The sequence below is a fragment of the Brachyistius frenatus genome, unplaced genomic scaffold, assembly GCF_029030835.1.
Source record: "Brachyistius frenatus isolate BFR_SWC_R1_liver_20210118 unplaced genomic scaffold, ASM2903083v1 Contig_44, whole genome shotgun sequence".
Classification (NCBI taxonomy): domain Eukaryota; kingdom Metazoa; phylum Chordata; class Actinopteri; family Embiotocidae; genus Brachyistius; species Brachyistius frenatus.
Genome location: NW_027210643.1, coordinates 467,641 through 485,760, shown reverse-complemented (window position 1 = coordinate 485,760; position 18,120 = coordinate 467,641). Strand labels below are relative to the sequence as shown.

Below are 18,120 nucleotides of genomic sequence, written 5' to 3'. Positions count from 1 at the left end.
TGCTCAATGGGAGATCCACCACCAAACAGCCAAGACCAAAGGTAGATCGAGTAAAGCACACCCAAATCATGGAACTGACCAAGCACAGCATCAACACCCTTAAAACCGGCAAAGCCATTGGACTGGATAATATTTTCACTGAAGAGATCAAGCACTTTGGACCTCTGGTTAAGAAATGGATCCTCGAGCTGATAAATAAGTGCATGCTGACAAAAAACATCCCAAAGATCTGGAGGAAAACCAGGATTATTGCCCTCCTCAAACCAGGCAAAGACCCAGCACATGCAAAGAGCTTCCGCCCAATCTCTCTACTATGCCACCTCTACAAGCTGTTTGAGCACTTGATTCTCAACATGCTTGCTCCTGTTGCTGAACCAGCCATCATACCTCAACAAGCCAGATTCCAACCTGGCAAATCTACCACAAGCCAACTTCTGAACCTCACTCAACACATTGAGGACGGATTCCAGAAAGGACTGATAACAGGAGCCACCTTTGTTGATCTGTCTGCCGCATATGACACTGTGAACCATCGCCTCCTCCTAAAAAAGATCTTGGAGTTGAATAAAGCCCTACCACTCACAGACCTCATTGGAACCCTTCTGAAAGACAGATGCTTCTTTGTTGTCCTGAATAACAAGCAGAGTTGTTGGCGACAACAACGGAATGGCCTACCTCAAGGTAGTGTGCTGGCCCCACTACTATACAACATCTACACTAACGACCAGCCAATGGACCAGAACACTGAGCGTTTCATCTATGCAGACGATCTCTGTGTAACATCCCAAGAGAACTCGTTCAAAGCAGTAGAACTAAACCTCACCACAGCCCTAAATGAGCTACTCCTCTAATACAAGTGCAACCACCTACATGCCAACCCTGCAAAGACCCAAGTCTGCTCCTTCTATCTCAGGAACCGTGAAGCCAACCGACCACTTACCATCAAATGGTCTGGACCACCACTTGAGCACTGTACCCACCCTGTCTACCTTGGAGTAACCCTGGATCGTACTCGCTCCTTTAAGGAGCACGTCAACAACACAAAATCCAAGGTCGGTTCCCGAAACAACATTCTACGGAAACTAACCAACTTCAAATGGGGAGCCACATCACACACATTAAGATCTACTGCTCTGGCCCTGTGCTACTCCTCTGCAGAATATGCATGTCCTGTTTGGGAGAGGTCAACCCATGCCAAGAAACTTGGCCCAGCACTGAACAACACCTGCCGCCTGATCACTGGCTGCTTGAAACCCACCAACACAAGCAACCTTCACCTCCTAGCTGGCATTGCCCCTGCTGATATTAGACAGGAAGTTGCCAGCCGAGTCGAGAAAACAAAATCTACAAGTGATGAACGTCATCTCCTCCATGGATGTCAACCTCCAGCCCAACGGCTAAAGTCAAGAAGAGGCTTTCTCAGCCATGTCCAGCCCCTAACAAAATCTCAGAAACAAACCGAATCCAACTCTGGATGGAAAAGCTTGAGAATGACCCTCCTCCAACTGTCATGGAAATACCCCCTACTGAAAACCTTCCACCCACCTGGCCCAGAAGCACCATGGTCTCAATGGAAAACTCTAAACTGCCTCAGAACGAGAACAAGACGATCAAAAGCTGCTCTGGCCAGATGGGGCTACAAGACTGGCCCAACCATCTGTGAATGTGGCGAAGCAGACCATACTATGGAGCATTGCCTTGTCTGCCCTCTACTACCCAACCCTTGCAACTCAAAAGACCTTCCAGTTTTCAATAAAAACGCAAAGGACTGTGTAAATAAATGGGAAACTGTCATATAACCATCACGCTTCAGTGAAACGAAAAGAAGAAGCACTGGAGAAAGTTACAAATGATCTTTTATAGCCTCAGACAGGACTTGTCTCTGTGCTTCTTCTGGACCTCAGTGCTGCTTTTGATACGATTGATCACAGTTTTATTACAGAGATTGGAAGATGTTACGAGGATCAAAGGAACTGCATTAGACTGGTTCAAATCGTACATATCAGATAGATTTCAGTTAGTTCAACAACGACTCTTCCAGACCAACAAGAGTTAGCAATGGATGTCCACAAGGCTCAGTGTTAGGCCCAATACTTTTCACTTTGTACATTGCTGCCATTAGGAGATGTCATCAGGAAGCACTGCATAAACATCCATTGTTATGCAGATGACACGCAGCTACAGTATATCTTTCCATAAAACCAGATGAAACTAATCAGTCAGTAAAACTTGAAGAATGTCTGACAGACATAAAGGCCTTGATGACTAATAATCTCCTGCTTCTGAAGTCATACAAAACAGAAGTTATTGCACTTGGTCCTAAACACCTGAGAAACTCTTTCTCTAATCCCTCAGTTACTCTAGATGACATTGTCCTGGCCTTCAGCACAACTGTGAGGAACCTTGGAGTCATCTTTGATAAGGATTTGTCCTTTAGACACCATATAAAGCAAATCTCCAGAACTGCCTTCTTTCATCTACGTAATATTAATAAAATCAGGAAAATCCTTCCTCAGCGTGATGCAGAAAAGTTCATTCATGCATTTGTTACTTCCAGGCTGGATTATTGTAATTTCTTGTTGTTAGGATGTCCAAATTACTCATTAAAAACCCTGCAGCTGATCTAAAATGCTGCAGCAAGAATGCTGACAGGATTTAGGAAGAGAGATCATATTTTTCCTGTTTTAGCTTCTCTTCATTGGCTTCTTGTTAAATCAAGAATATCATTTAAAATTTGCTTGCTGACTAAAGCTCTACATGACCAGGCTCCATCTTATCTCCGAGATCTTATAGAACCACATCATCCTGACAGAGCACTTCGCTCTCAGAACGCTGGCCTGCTTGTGGTTCCAAGAGGTTCCAAAAGTAGAATGGAAGTCAGAGCCTTCAGTTTTCAGGCTCCTCTCCTGTGGAACCAGCTCCCAGTTTGTGTTCGAGGGCAGAAACCCTCTCTAGCTTTAAGGTTAGACTCAAAACTTTCCTTTTTGATAAAGCTTATAGTTAGAGCTGGTCAGGTGGCTCTGAACCATCCCTTAGTTATGCTGTTATAGGCCCAGGCTGCTGGGGGACCTCGTTATCCACTAAGCTTCTTTCCTCTTACTCTTTCACTCTCTATAGACTCATATCTTACCATTACATCTCATTAACTTCATGTTTTTTCTCTCCCATAGTTTTTGCTTATTGTCTGTTGCTTCCATTCAGTTCCCTCGCTTTGCATAGTTCCTGGTCTTTCTTTTGCAGATGTCCCGTCATGGAGCTGCGTAGCTCTGCTCTGTAATTGTCGGCCCCACCAACAGTTCTTCTCTTGTATCTCTATGCTGTCCTTTTCTCTCTATGCTCTCCTCTCACCCCATCCGGTCAAGGCAGATGGCCGCCCACCTCTGAGCCTGGTTCTGTCGGAGGTTTCTTCCTGTTAAGAGGGAGTTTTTCTTTCCCTCTGTTGGAGGTTTTTCTCCCTTAAAGAGGAGTTTTTGTGGGAATTGTTGAATTGTTGGGTTTCTCTATATAACGCTGGAAAGACTTTAATGTGTTAAGTGCCATGAAATAACCTGTGTTGTGATTTGGCACTATATAAATAAAATTGAATTGAATTGAATTGAATCTAATCGAAGAGGGTATCATAGCACTGAAAAAGGTCTGGTTAAAGGTACCGGTGATCTTCTCATTGCCTCAGACAAAGGACTTGTCTCTGTAATTGTCTTACTATACTTTAGTGCAGCATTTAAAACCACTGATCACTATATTTTATTACCAAGACGGAACATATAATTGAGATTAGTTAGGCTGGTGTAAAGATTCTAATTTTTCTAATTTTGTCATGTCAATGATGAGTCTTCTGTGCACACAAAACCTTTTGATATGGTTCCAAATAGTTCTGTACCAGGACCGATACTTTTCACAATGTTTAAGCTTACCTTAGGCAATTTAAGAATGAAGCACTGCATAATTACTCAATGTTGTACAGATGAGGTCCAGCTATATTTGTTTAAAAAACGTGTTAGTTAAACTTCAAGTATGTCATGCAGACATAAAGGCCGAGATGACCTCTAAATACTTCTAAACTCAGACATATTTCAGGTTGTGGTTTTTGGCCTCCAAAGCCCCTGTGATACACCTTCTAATTATCTATTCCTCCTATTTTGTATCACTGCACCACCAATGTTCCACATTACCAAAAAGGTTTGCCACATCTACATGCCCTTAAAATTATTTTTGACCAGGACATGCCATTTAACTTACATAAAAAAAGTTATTTGATTGACATTTAAAGCAGATCTCTAGGATTGTTTTCCTTCAGCTGCACAATATGGTTAAAATTAGGAAAATCCTGTCTCATAACCAGGTTAAAAAGCAAGTCTGTTCATGTGTTACTGCCGGGTTGATTATTGTAAATCCATATTATCCGAATATCCCAATAACTCATTGAAATGCTGCAGTAAGACTATCAATGTTTGATATTATTGTATTTTTATATTATCTTCTTCTCATTAGCTTCCTGTAAAATTAAGAATACAATTTTAAATCCTTCTTGCCAACATGGACTTTAATAACCAAGCTACATCATATCTTAAAGGTACATTTTGATTGATTAGAGGTTGTACTGTACCGTCGCATTACAATGGACAATTCAGTCTTAACATCTTAAGAGATGACATAAAGATAAGAACAACATGAAAAGTGTGTGGAATTGTTCTCCACTCTGAAAATAAATATAAAAACATAAAATACATAAAATTGTCTGTATTTGTGAAACACTGGGTGCTTAAACTGTGTGTGTGTGTGTGTGTGTGTGTGTGTGTGTGTGTGTGTGTGTGTGTGTGTGTGTGTGTGTGTGTGTGTGTGTGTGTGTGTGTACTACTGTCTATGGCTTTGTTTTATGTATGTGGTCTTGTTTGTATAGTTTGTTTTTGCTGCTGCCACTCTGTATACAGTGGTGTGAAAAAGTGTTTGCCCCCTTCCTGATTTCCATTTTTTTTGCATGTCTGTCACACTTAAATGTGTGACCAAAATTACCCCAAGAGCGTAGCGACAACTCATCCAAGAGGTCACAAAAGACCCCACAGCAACATCCAAAGAACTGCAGGCCTCACTTGCCTCAGTTAAGGTCAGTGTTCATGACTCCACCATAAGAAAGAGACTGGGCAAAAATGGCCCACATGGCAGAGTTCCAAGACGAAAACCACCGCTGAGCAAAAAGAACATTAAGGCTCGTCTCATTTTTGCCAGAAAACATGATCCCCAAGACTTTTGAGAAAATACTCTGTGGACTGATGAGACAAAAGTTGAACTTTTTGGAAGGTGTGTGTCCCATTACATCTGGCGTAAAAGTAACACCGCATTTCAGAAAAAGAACATCATACCAACAGTCAAATATGGTGGTGGTAGTGTGATGGGCTGTTTTGCTGCTTCAGGACCTGGAAGACTTGCTGTGATAAATGGAACCATGAATTCTACTGTCTACCAAAAAATCCTAAAGGAGAATGTCCGGCCATCTGTTTGTGACCTCAAGCTGAAGCCAACTTGGGTTCTGCAGCAGGACAATGATCCAAAACACACCAGCAAGTCCACCTCTGAATGGCTGAAGAAAAACAAAATGAAGCCTTTGGAGTGGCCTAGTCAAAGTCCTGATCTGAATCCTGTTGAGATGCTGTGGCATGACCTTAAAAAGGCGGTTGGTGCTGGAAAACCCTCCAATGTGGCTGAATTACAACAACTCTGCAAAGATGAGTGGGACAAAATTCCTCCACAGCGCTGTAAAAGACTCATTGCAAGTTATCGCAAATGTTTGATTGCAGTTGTTGCTGCTAAGGGTGGCCCAACCAGTTAGGTAGGTAGGTAGGTAGGTAGGTATATACTTTATTAATCCCCGAGGGGAAATTTTTTCGCCACAACAGCATACATACAGGAGCAATAATAGAAACAATAGAATAAAATAATAATAGAATAGAATAATACAATAGAAAAGCAATAAAATAAAAAATATAAATATAAAATATAAAATGCACAGTACATACAGTATATATACAGTACATTAAATATCTATATATATTATATACAACAAACCAATAAACACAGTCAACATATATATATATATATATATATATATATATATATATATATATATATACATACGGTACAGTATATATCTATATATATAATATACATATAATATACAAGCAACCAAGAAACACAGTCAACAGTGTTATTGTACTGTGATGGATTTTGCCAGAGGTGAGTTATTGTAAAGTCTTATGGCAGTGGGCAGGAATGATCTCCTGTATCTGTCCTTGTGACAGCGGAGCTGGAGGAATCTTTTAGAGAAAGTGCTCCGCTGTCCCTGCAGCAGGTGGTTGAGAGGGTGGACAGGATTATCCAAGATGGACAATAGTTTGATCAGCGTCCTCCTCTCCACCACCTTTTCCAGACTATCTAGTTTGTAGCCGATGATGGAGCCGGCCTTCTTAACCAGCTTGTTGAGTTTGTTGGTGTCACCGGCTCCAATGCTGCTCCCCCAGCAGACCCCAGCGAAGTACAAAGCACTGGCCACAACAGACTGGTAGAACATCTCCAGCATCATGCTGCACACATTGAAGGATCGAAGTTTCCTCAGAAAAAAGAGTCGACTCATCACCTTCTTGTAGACAGCATTGATGTTGGTCTTCCATTTCAGTCTGTTGTCGATGGACACACCCAGGTACTTGTACTCCTCCACCATGTCCACCTCCTCTCCCAGAACTCTCAGCGGTTGTGGAGCCGTCGCCTTCCTCCTGAAGTCGACCACCATCTCTCTGGTCTTGGCCACGTTCAGTAGCAGGTGATTTCTTCCCGCCCACTCCACAAAGTCCTCCACTACTGCCCTGTACTCATCCTCCCGTCCGTCCCTTATACATCCGACCACTGCAGAGTCATCAGAGAACTTCTGCAGATGGCAGGACTCTGAGTTGTACTGGAAGTCAATTGTGTATAAGGTGAACAGAAAGGGAGACAGAACAGTTCCCTGAGGAGCTCCAGTACCACTGACCACCGTATCAGACAGCACACTGCCCAGACGGACAAACTGTGGTCTGCCTGTCAGGTAGTCAGTGATCCAGGAGACGGTGGGCGCATCCACCCCCACCACCCGCAGCTTCTCACTCAGCAGCAGTGGTTGGATGGTGTTGAATGCACTGGAGAAATCAAAGAAAGTGATTCTCACAGAGTCACCGGTTCCATCCAGGTGAGACTGAGCTCGTTGCAGCAGGTAGATGATGGCGTCGTCCACTCCCACACGAGGCTGGTATGCAAATTGCAGAGGGTCCAGAGAAGATTTCACCAGCGGCCTGAGGTGGGCCAAGACCAGTCTCTCCAGCACCTTCATCACATGAGATGTGAGGGCAACCGGACGGTAGTCGTTGAGGCCAGATGGAGTCTTCTTCTTGGGGACAGGAACCAGGCAGGACGTCTTCCACAGCACCGGGACCTCCTCCTGCTTCAGGCTCAGGTTGAAGAGGTGTTGTAGGACCTCAGCCAGCTGGGCGGCGCAGGTCTTCAGGACCACGGGGCTGATGCCGTCAGGTCCTGCAGCCTTGCGCTGGTGGATTCTCTCCAGCTGTCTCCTAACCTGGTCAGTCGTCACAGAGAGGGGGATGAGGGGTGAGGGGGGATGGATGGAGGAAGAGCCCTGTGAGATTGAGAGCTCTACGCAGTTCACCAGGGGGCGCAGAGGGGAGAGGGGGGGAGGCAGCAGAGGTGTTTTGGAGGTGTGAGGTGTGGAGGAGACAGATGAGGGCGGTGAACTAAACCTGTTGAAGAAACAGTTTAGTTCATTTGACCTCTCCAGGGAGCCCCCTGGTTGTCTCTCTCTCCCCTTGAACCCAGTAATCTCCTTCATACCGGTCCACACCTCCCTCACGTTGTTCTGCTGGAGTTTGGCCTCCAGCTTCCTCCTGTAGGAGTCCTTGCACTCCCTCATCTTCTCCTTCAGGTGGCGCTGCACTCTCCTGAGCTCCTCCCTGTCCCCAGACCTGAAGGCTGCTTTCTTCTGATTAAGAAGAACTTTCAGGTCACTGGTGATCCATGGTTTATTGTTGGGGAAGCATTTTACAGTCCGGGATGGTACGGTGGTGTGTTCACAGAATTTGATGTATTCTGTGAAACAGTCCGTCATGCTGTTGATGTCCTCCCCATGTGGTCCAAACAGCGCATTCCAGTCCGTGGACCCAAAGCAGTCCTGCAGGGCATCTTTAGCCTCCTGTGTCCACCTCCTCACAGTCCTGGTGGACACAGGCTGCCTCTGCACCAGGGGGACATACCTGGGAGTCAGCAGGACCAGGTTGTGGTCTGATCTACCAAGGGGGGGAAGGGCAGTAGTACTGTATGCATCCATGGCATTAGCATACAGTAAGTCCAGAGTTTTATTGTTCCTTGTGGGGCAGTTCACATACTGGTGCAAAGTTGGCAGTACTTTATCCAGACTGGTGTGGTTGAAGTCTCCAGTAACTGCCAAAAATGCACCGGGATGCTTAGTCTGTAGTTTAGCCACCATGGAGTGAATGGTGTCCACTGCTGCCTCTGCGTCGGCTGATGGAGGAATGTAAACAACGATAACAATGGCGGACGTGAACTCCCTCGGTAAATAATAAGGGCGCATCCCCACGGCGAGCAGTTCAATGTCCGGGCTACAAAAACGTTCCTTCACACACACGTGGTCGGGATTGCACCACCTCTCGTTCACATAGACTGCAATCCCTCCACCTTTCTTCTTACCGCTCCGAACAACGTCTCTGTCCGCCCGAACAGTCCTGAAGCCGGGTACGGCCGCGCTGTGGTCCGGGAGATGTGAGTGCAGCCATGTCTCGGTGAAACACATGATGCTGCACTCCCGGTACTCCCTCTGGGTCTTTACCAGCGCGCCGAGCTCGTCCGTCTTGTTGGCCAACGACCTCACGTTCCCCATTAAGATCGCCGGTACCGCTGGCTTGTATTTCCTCCTTTCCGCCTTTAGCTTAGCTCCGGCTCTGCAACCCCGCCGTCTTCTCCGAAGTTCAACGGGGATCTCAGGCCTCGCTCCGGGCAGCAGCAGTAGAGGTAGAGGGCTACTTAGCACGATCAGCTGATCACGCGAGTAAACAATAACAGAGCCCCCAGCCAGAAACCAGTTATTAGGTTTAGGGGGCATCAGGAAGGGGGCAAACACTTTTTCACACCACTGTATATTGTAACTGTGACCTCTCAAAGAAGGAGGCAGATGAAAATTACCCTTAAGCTAATTTAGGTAGAATATACAAAATAAAGTGATAATTTATGTATGTTATTGTTCCTGGTCCATCACAAATATATCAATGATTAAGATGCACACATGCATGCATACACACAAATTCATCATCCTATTAATTAGTTGTGATGTCACAAAAGAAACAGGCGTACACACATCTGAGTGGTTAAGCATATATTTAATTATTAAGTGGGAAATTGTAAAAGTGCCAGTTAGGTCCAAGGGTTCTGCTCAGTGTGAGTGAGACCAAGCTCATTCATCAACACAGAGACTACCTGGTGGAAAGAAGTGAGCATGAACTAAACTCATTTTTATCTGTCTTTTTAGAAAACTGTAATTGATACATTCTCACTAAAGAGATTTTATTTTGAATGCTTTTGTTTCGTAGCTCTTACTTTTCTATGACAAACAAATTATTTGTTGGAATTTCTGGAGTGTTTAAATATGGAGTCTTTCAATAGGACTGGTAATTTATTTGGTTTTCATTTCTGTGAATCAGAAAATGACATACTATGTGCGTTATTGTATGTTTTCCTTGGCTCATTAACTGCTGTCACAATATGTGGGAACCTTCTTGTGATAATCTCTATCATTTACTTTAAACAGCTCCACACTCCCACAAACTACCTTATCCTCTCTCTGGCTCTGTCTGACCTGTTAATAGGTGCTCTGATATTTCCTTTTACTATGTCAATTTCTATAACCTCATGTCTGTCTCGTTACAGTTTATCATGCAAAATTCGAGACAGTTTAGATACTCTAGTGAGCTTTGCTTCCCTTCTAAACTTATTCTGTGTTGCTATTGACAGATATTACGCAGTGTGTCAGCCTCTGATATATAAAACTAAAGTAACTGGTAATGTGGCTTTGATGATGTGCCTGGGGAGCTGGGTTATTTCTCTTTTTTTTGTTTTCTATCAGATGATAATTAATTATGGAGTTTGTGAAGGAGAGTGTTTTGGATTTCTTTTGTTTGTATGTTTCTCATTTTACCTCCCAGCAGTAATTTTAGTTTGTATCTACTTAAAAATTCTCATTGTTGCACAGAGACAGGGACGCAGCATCCAGAATGCGATGCATCAGTCTGTACAAATTGTCAGTAAGAAGGAGAGAAAGGCCACCAAAACTCTGGCTATGGTTATGGGTTTATTTTTGTTGTGCTGGCTGCCTCTTTTTATTTTGTACCCTTTTCAGTATTTCAGTTATATTATAATGCATTTGCTAGAACCATTTAACTGGTTTGCAATCGCAAATTCAATGTTCAATCCTTTTATTTATGGTTTCTTTTACAGCTGGTTCAGATCAGCTTTCAGGATGATAATTTCTGGGAAAATATTTCAAGGTAATTATGTAAACATAAAACTGCACTGATTATTTATGTACATAATGACAACAATAGATATGAACAATATTGCCACTCGGTATCTTGTTCTTTACAATATATCTATACTGTATTTTTGAACTGTCACTATGCAAAGTCACGACTTTATATGTGCACAGCGTCTCCAACAATAAGGTGTCAAAAGTGAATGAAACAATACGATGCTGTCATATGATCTGCAATTATAAATGGTTTTATGAAATATAATAAAAAAACATTTATAAACAAAATGGTTAAATAATTAAAATGACTTTATGTGTATGAAACTGCGAGTTAGTTACACCATGTTTTGGCATTAATTCAGTATTCAATGTTCTTTATTAAGGTTTAAAATAATTTACTCATGATTTACTTTGTATATGTACAATACCTTGCATTTTCACACATTACATGTTTAAAATCAGATATTATAATATCATCCATTCAAACAGAATTCAAACTCTTTGATGTTTGGTATGGGAAATTTGGTGGACCATTAATACAAGTATGATCATTCTTGCAAAATCACATTGGCATAACCCCCTGTACACTACCACAAAATACAAAGCATTTTTATTACAATTTGTATGAACCGAAGCCATTTCCTCCAGATAACTGGCAATCTGCACAGCAGTGTCCCCCTCCCTGTAGGGAGATCATTTCCTCACTGAATACATGCACAGTGTGAGCCTTATATCACTATTTCCCTTGTGGCATCACATAGCCTGTTACACTTTTTTCCCCCTGTATTTCTTCCAAATTGAAGTGCTCAATTCACTATTCACTGCAGTACATTTCATTACTACACTAAATTCAATAAAACACAGCAACAGGTGGAAACTATCCAGAATATCTGAATATATTAGCAAGGTTCCCACAGTAGATAAAAACACGTGAGTATACATCAGACAGACAACACAGAGATATATAAATAATATAAAATCCACTGTAGCTGGAGCCCAGAAACACACATTTAAAGCATACAGACATTCAGACATTTGCTTTGAATATGTGTTTGTAGGTTCCATCTGAAGAGTGAACATTTTTACATGCTGCAAAGAGTACTTGCAGAGAACAAAGAGTATCTATTTTGCTTCATCCTATCGTTTTGTACTGCAACCAAATTATTAAATCTGGTCTAGTTGTAATCACATCCACACAACACAAATAATGAAAGTTATTAGTTATTGGGTCAGTTCCCACCTACTATCGGTCTAAGCACCAACCACTTCCGGATTAAGCCCCAACACCTCATAGTATAGATACGGATACAAATAATTTATAATCAATTTTATAATTTGGTTTAACAGGTACAGATAATGGTGTACTTGCTCATAACTAATATCTGATATGTTGTCTTTGGTCTATTTGCAATTAAGTATGTGTTTACATGATTTGCAAATAACTGCATTCAGATTTTATTTACATTTTACACAGCATCCCAACTTTTTTGGAAACAGTTGGGTTTTTTAGACCACCAATGTTTCTTTAAAAAAAATAGACAAATATACAAAACTAGGGTCAATTTAGTGACACATCGCCATTTCAAATAAAGGTATTTTATTTAGAACTTGACAGTATGCCTTGGATTGTTTTGCAGGAAACTCATATTTTACATTTTGGACTGAGGCCATATTCCACATTATGTAATTATCCCTTTTTTTACAAAATGGAATACATTCAATTAGGTTTAAAAATCAGTACTCTCTACTTTTAAAAGCTCGGGGCATGTACGCTAAAGGTACTAAAACCGCGCTAAGTCACGCTAAGAACGGTGCCGCCTCTCAAGTGTCAAACACCACTACAACCTGAAAAATGGAGGCTTTAACTGTCAGATTTATTGGACTCATTAGCTATACATGTTAAAGCCAGCAGAATTCAGTTCAGAACCAGTGGACACAGCCCTACCTATGAATCCATCTTGTTCCTCTTAGTCTGCAACAGAAAGCTTCTTTTATTATTATTATTTATGCAACTTCGTAGCATCTATGACTGACCAGCTATCCTAGCTAAATTAAGTTAGGCTATCAATAAATACAACATACTATATGCTGTATAAAAATACAACAATACAACTTACCTAATTTTTCCTGATAGTATTAATTGTCCTCATAGTCATTGTGAAAATGATTTCAGTCTCAACACTCCACAATAGATGCTTATTTTATTACTTATTATTTCCTCATCCATTTGTATAATTTTTGTTTTGTAAGCAGCATAAAGGGACTGCAACTACCTATCATGTTTTAGTTGTTTGGAATATTACCAAATATAGATGTGGGATGATATCAGTGAAGTTAAAATTACTACATTGTACTGTTTTGGTTACTTACCTGCAACAATATGCTTGGAATTGTTCAGATAGCTTTTATTGTTCGTGATATAGATTTGACAATTAAAATTGTTGAAGATATCTTTGGTCACCCTGGGACTTTAAGCGGCACTTCAAAAGATGAATCTGTAAAGAATGCAGGACAATGCCCACTGGGGACAAGGATGTCTGCTGCAAAGAGCTTAATGATGTATGTGAAGAAAAACATTTGTATCTTCAACAATTCGAATTACCAGCAAGTAGAGTACTAGATCTCCAGCACTAAAACACATTGTAAGACATACTCCAAAAGGAGTAGAATAGATGTGTAGAGCTTACTGAAGGGCTGCAATGCATGACTCATCATTCAGGCCTTGAGCCTGTCTGCCTTAACTCTGCAGAATACAGATACCAGGCACACAATGGGACACTGGAGATAAAGAAAAGATCTGTGTAAGTTTGACAAGAAAAGCAATTGTTATTGATTTGAAATGTGAAATTACATGTGCGTTGATCAAATGTCAAGAATGTCTTTTAAAGAGTGGTAAGTTTTAGGACTCCAAACCAAGTCGCACTGTTAATGCAACCATTATTAAAGTTGATAAGGTACATTAATCACTGTAAAGCACGGGTACTTTTTTTTACTTATTGCCTTATTGTTTAAACCGAGTTTTTACGTATGTAGCAAGTCTGAGCTAGCGTGGGGGTTCCTTTTGAGACAGACGACACACTGAGCCACAAAGTTTGGTCTATGGTTTCGCTTTATTGGGTGATTCACTGCGGCACACACTCCGTTACACCCGGTGTCAGTGCTCTCCTGCCCAGCCTCCGAGTGTCCATGTCCAGGCTGCTTCCTCCTCTCTCTCTTCTCACCAGGTCCTGCTTACTTATGTAAGGGCAGAAATAATTTCCCAGATTCAGATCAGCTGCGCCAATTATCCTCCTCCCTGCACCGTTCCCTGAACCACTCCCTCACTCTCTCTCCCCCCCTGCAGCTGAGCTAACCACGCCCCACCACTACATACCCCCACCGCCCGACTTAGGCCGGGGAGCCATCCATCCTAACCTGCCCCCCTCCCCCTCTCCACAGAGAGCCTGTTTTACCCTCTCAACCGTCCACGGGCACTGCTCCGTCCACTGGACCAGATCTGAGGCACCTTTCCAGGTCAGGTCGGTCAAGGGGCTGGTCAACTCCGTGAAGCCCGGGATGAACCGTCTGTAATACCCCGCCAGCCCCAAAAACCGCCTTACCTCCTTTTTCGTCTTGGGCAGGCTGCGATAGCCACAGTCTTGTCCACTTGAGGGCGCACCTGCCCACCACCCAAGTGGTACCCCAGATACCGTACCTCCCTCCGTCCAACTGCACATTTCCCTGGGTTGGCGGTGAGCCCAGCCTGCCTCAGGGACTCCAGCACTGCGCCCACCCACTGCACATGCTCCGCCCAGGTGGCGCTGTGGATGATGACATCATCCAGGTAGGCAGCCGCATTTGCAGCATGCGGATGCAGCACCCGGTCCATGAGGCGTTGGAACGTGGCTGTGGCACCGAACAACCCAAAGGGAAGCGTGGTGAATTGATATAACCCAAACGGAGTAGAGAAGGCCATTTTCTCCTTGGCCTCTGGCGAGAGAGGAATCTGCCAGTAGCCCTTGGTTAAATCCAGTGTCGTAAAGAAACGTGCAGTGCCCAGTCGGTCCAGGAGTTTGTCGACCTGGGTACGCATCAAATCGTGACACATCATTCACCCTGCGATAGTCCACTCAGAACCATATGGATCCATCCTTCTTGACAACAAGAACAATGGGGCTACACCAGGCACTGTTGGACTCTTCTATTATCCCCATCTCCAGCATAGCAGCCAATTCCCTCTGAACAATTTTCCTCTTGTGTTCAGGTAACCGGTAGGGCCGTGACCGCAACGTCACGCCCGGAGATGTCTCAATGTTGTGCACTATGAGGTTTGTGCGTCCTGGCCGGAGGGATAACACGTCAGCAAACTGCTTCTGCAACTGGGCCACGTCTGTTCTCTGGGTCCCAGAGAGATGGGCGTTGAAAGGGAGCCAGGCAGGATTGGTGGACTTTGGAACCTCTGGCCCCAGCTCCTCTCTCTCAGATACCGCGGACACCAGAGAAACAGGCTCCGCCTCTCTCCATATTTTTAAGAGGTTGAGGTGGTAAATCTGTGTAGCTCTGCCCCTGTCAGATCGCACCACCTCATAGTCGACGTCCCCTACCCGCTGTGTGACCACAAAGGGCCCTTGCCACTTGGCGAGGAGTTTTGAGCTGGAAGACGGAAGCAATACAAGTACCTTTTCTCCCGGTGCGAATTGCCTCAGCTTGGCCCCTCTGTTGTACAGCTGTTGTTGACGTTCCTGGGCCTGGAAAAAATTCTCATGTGACATCTGACCCAGTATGTGGAGTTTTGCTCGCAGGTCCATGACGTACTGAATTTCATTTTTTCCGGGGCTCGGACCTTCCTCCCAGTTTTCCTTAAGCAGGTTGAGCACCCCTCGTGGTTTCCTGCCAAACAGCAGTTCAAAGGGAGAAAATCCCGTAGAGGCCTGGGGGACCTCCCGCACTGCAAACAACAGAGGATCAAGCCATTTATCCCAATTACGTCCATCGCCATGTATACATTTACGAATCATGGAATTTAAAGTCCTATTCAGACGCTCCACCAGCCCGTCAGTCTGTGGGTGATAAACACTGGTCCAAATAGACTTAATGCCCAGTAATCCATAAAGTTCTCTCAGTGTTCGTGACATGAACTGGGTGCCCTGGTCAGTCAGAATCTCTTTCGGGATTCCCGCTCGGGAGATGACCTGAAACAGACCCTGCGGAACGCTTTTTGCCAAAATGATGCGCAACGGTACTGCCTCGGGATATCGTGTTGCGGAATCCACTAGGACTAACACAAAGCAATATCCGCGTGCGCTCTGGTGAAATGGCCCGATGAGGTCCATGCCAATACGGTCAAATGGGACCTCCATCAAGGGTAGCAGATGTAAAGGCGCCCTCGGAATAGCCGGCTGGTTTACCAGTTGACACTCCGGGCAAGAGGCACACCAATGGCGCACATCCCCCCGGATGCCTGGCCAGTAAAACCGGGCCATTATCCGGCCCAGAGTTTTCTCATATCCCATGTGGCCCGCCATCAGGTTATAGTGAGCCGCCTGGAAAATCATTTCCCGACAGCTTTTTGGCACCAACAACGGTGTTTTCTTGACCTGTTTGAGTGTCACGAGTCACTCTATACCAGTGGTTCTTAACCTGGGTTCGATGAGTCACTCTCAGGGGTTCAGCAGACACACACTGTGGTCAAGTGAGCGGCTGCTTTAAAAATTAATGACCGTCAATTCCTTAAGGTGCGTTCACACCGAACGGGGCGCTCGGTGTGCGCAATTCAGCCCACATATTATTCGTGACTTGTTTTGGCCTCGAAATTGCCCATGTCTCAATCCATTTTACGGGACGTGCTGGAAAAACAGGTACAATCTATTGTCCTTCCTCACAATTTACCGCACTTGGAAAGGAGGTCTTGGGGAGTCTATATCTCAAGGAATCAGTCTATACCTGAGGGTCAGTCTGAATGCATGCAAATCATCCCAGCCACAAGAGCAGGGATAGGCTGACGCCCTACACCACCAAATGTGACTCTTTCCAGGGTTAACCTATATGGCCTGTAGCTTTGGGGCAGTCTGCCACTATCAGACCACTGACATGTGATACAGCAGGAACAGCTACTGTATTACACTGGGATGATATCTGTGGGACTTCCTTTGCTGGTTTTGAACTGCTAAACCCTTAGTCCTGGCCTACCCTGATGCTACTCCAAACAAGGCACAGAACTCAGAACCCGGTGTACTAGCTGTTCCGACAATGGCACAGTGGCTTTGAGAGTAATCTGCTTGCCCACTGCATTTGGACATTTTTGCCAGACAGCAGGTTTACTATAAGGCGGTCAAAAGTCAGATACCAGAGAGGAGAAAGTAAGGGGTCTAACGAGGGGTGCTATTTGTTGAAGTACGCAGGCACACCTGTGGCACAAGCGCAAACAGTGGCACGTGCATGGTGAAGTTGTTGCTGTTGCTGTCATCAAATACAAAGTACTTGTCTACTGTTTCATATGAACGTCAGAGCTAATGTGAGAAAATAGCCGAAGCCACCACTGGTTGGCCGAATGGTGTAAATTCCTGTATCTGTTTGAAATTACAAGTCCCTGTTTCCAATTAAAATCCCCTTTGCATTTTTACATGATCCAGCTAGATGAGGGTCAATCAAAAATTTCTAAGACTGCTATTTCATGAACTGTAAGTGGACAGAGCCGGGGAAGCTTTAGCCTTTGTGAGTAAGTATTCCAAGTTTTGTCATTTGATCATAATCAGCACCTGAGTTCCACATGTTTTTGTAAAACTCATAAATAAAGCTTCCCCCCTGCTACTTGTCATTGGCGCTCAACAGGAGTAGTCTTGGAACTTTATTTTAGGTTTTGACCTCGGAATGTTACTAATATAAATGGCTGTCCTCTTGATTAAACAAATGCATGTTTTGAACATCTGTAGTATGTCCCACTGTCTTCTATTCCCTATAGGATTCAGATTCTAAATAGTAACTACTTGATGGATTGGTAGTTTGTACCTTGCGTCTTGCTTGGAACTGCATGTATATATTGTTGAGTCTCTTTTGTTGTAGAATTTGATGTATTTTAAAGGCCCATGTTGGAGCAGGCACTGGAAATTAGATTTGGGTGTCCATATATGTGTGGCATTGGCGAATTCGACATACTTGTCCCTGTACAAATAAAATAAAATACAAATGCAAATTTATAAACAGATATTTATTGAGCCCAGAACATGAATCCCAATTATTTTGGTGATATCCTGACTTTTCTTGGGAAGCATTGGGGGGAGGGGGGGCCCATTTGTCTGACAGGAAAGACAAGGTGAGGTTATTTCAGAAAACCTAAATGTATATCAATGGTCGACATAACCTATTACCACATCTGTTGATCCTAATCATATTGTTGCCTATTTTTTGTTGTAAAACAAGGACAAGCATTAAAAGCTGTTGTTATTGTTGCAGACTACAATCGCTTTCCTTTGTGAAAGAGAACGAGACTTTTCACAGGCGCTTGTTAGCAACTATGCAAAATAATATAGTTGCTTTAATTATGCGACATGTTAAAGCGGATTTTG

At 43.6% G+C, this 18,120-nt stretch overlaps 2 protein-coding genes across 2 annotated transcripts in view; both read left to right on the top strand.

Annotated features, from left to right (window-relative positions):
- disp1 (dispatched homolog 1 (Drosophila)) overlaps positions 1-18,120 on the top strand; it is a 389,371-nt gene that overhangs the window by 319,416 nt on the left and 51,835 nt on the right. The window lies entirely within an intron of this gene.
- Positions 9,698-10,624, top strand: LOC138623476 (trace amine-associated receptor 1-like). The gene has a single exon (XM_069703029.1). The coding sequence runs from the start codon at positions 9,698-9,700 to the stop codon at positions 10,622-10,624; it is 927 nt and encodes a 308-aa protein (XP_069559130.1).

Coding starts and splice junctions, on each gene's coding strand:
- LOC138623476 (XM_069703029.1), top strand. CDS start 9,698: ATGGAGTCTTTCAATAGGACTGGTAATTTATTTGGTTTTCATTTCTGT.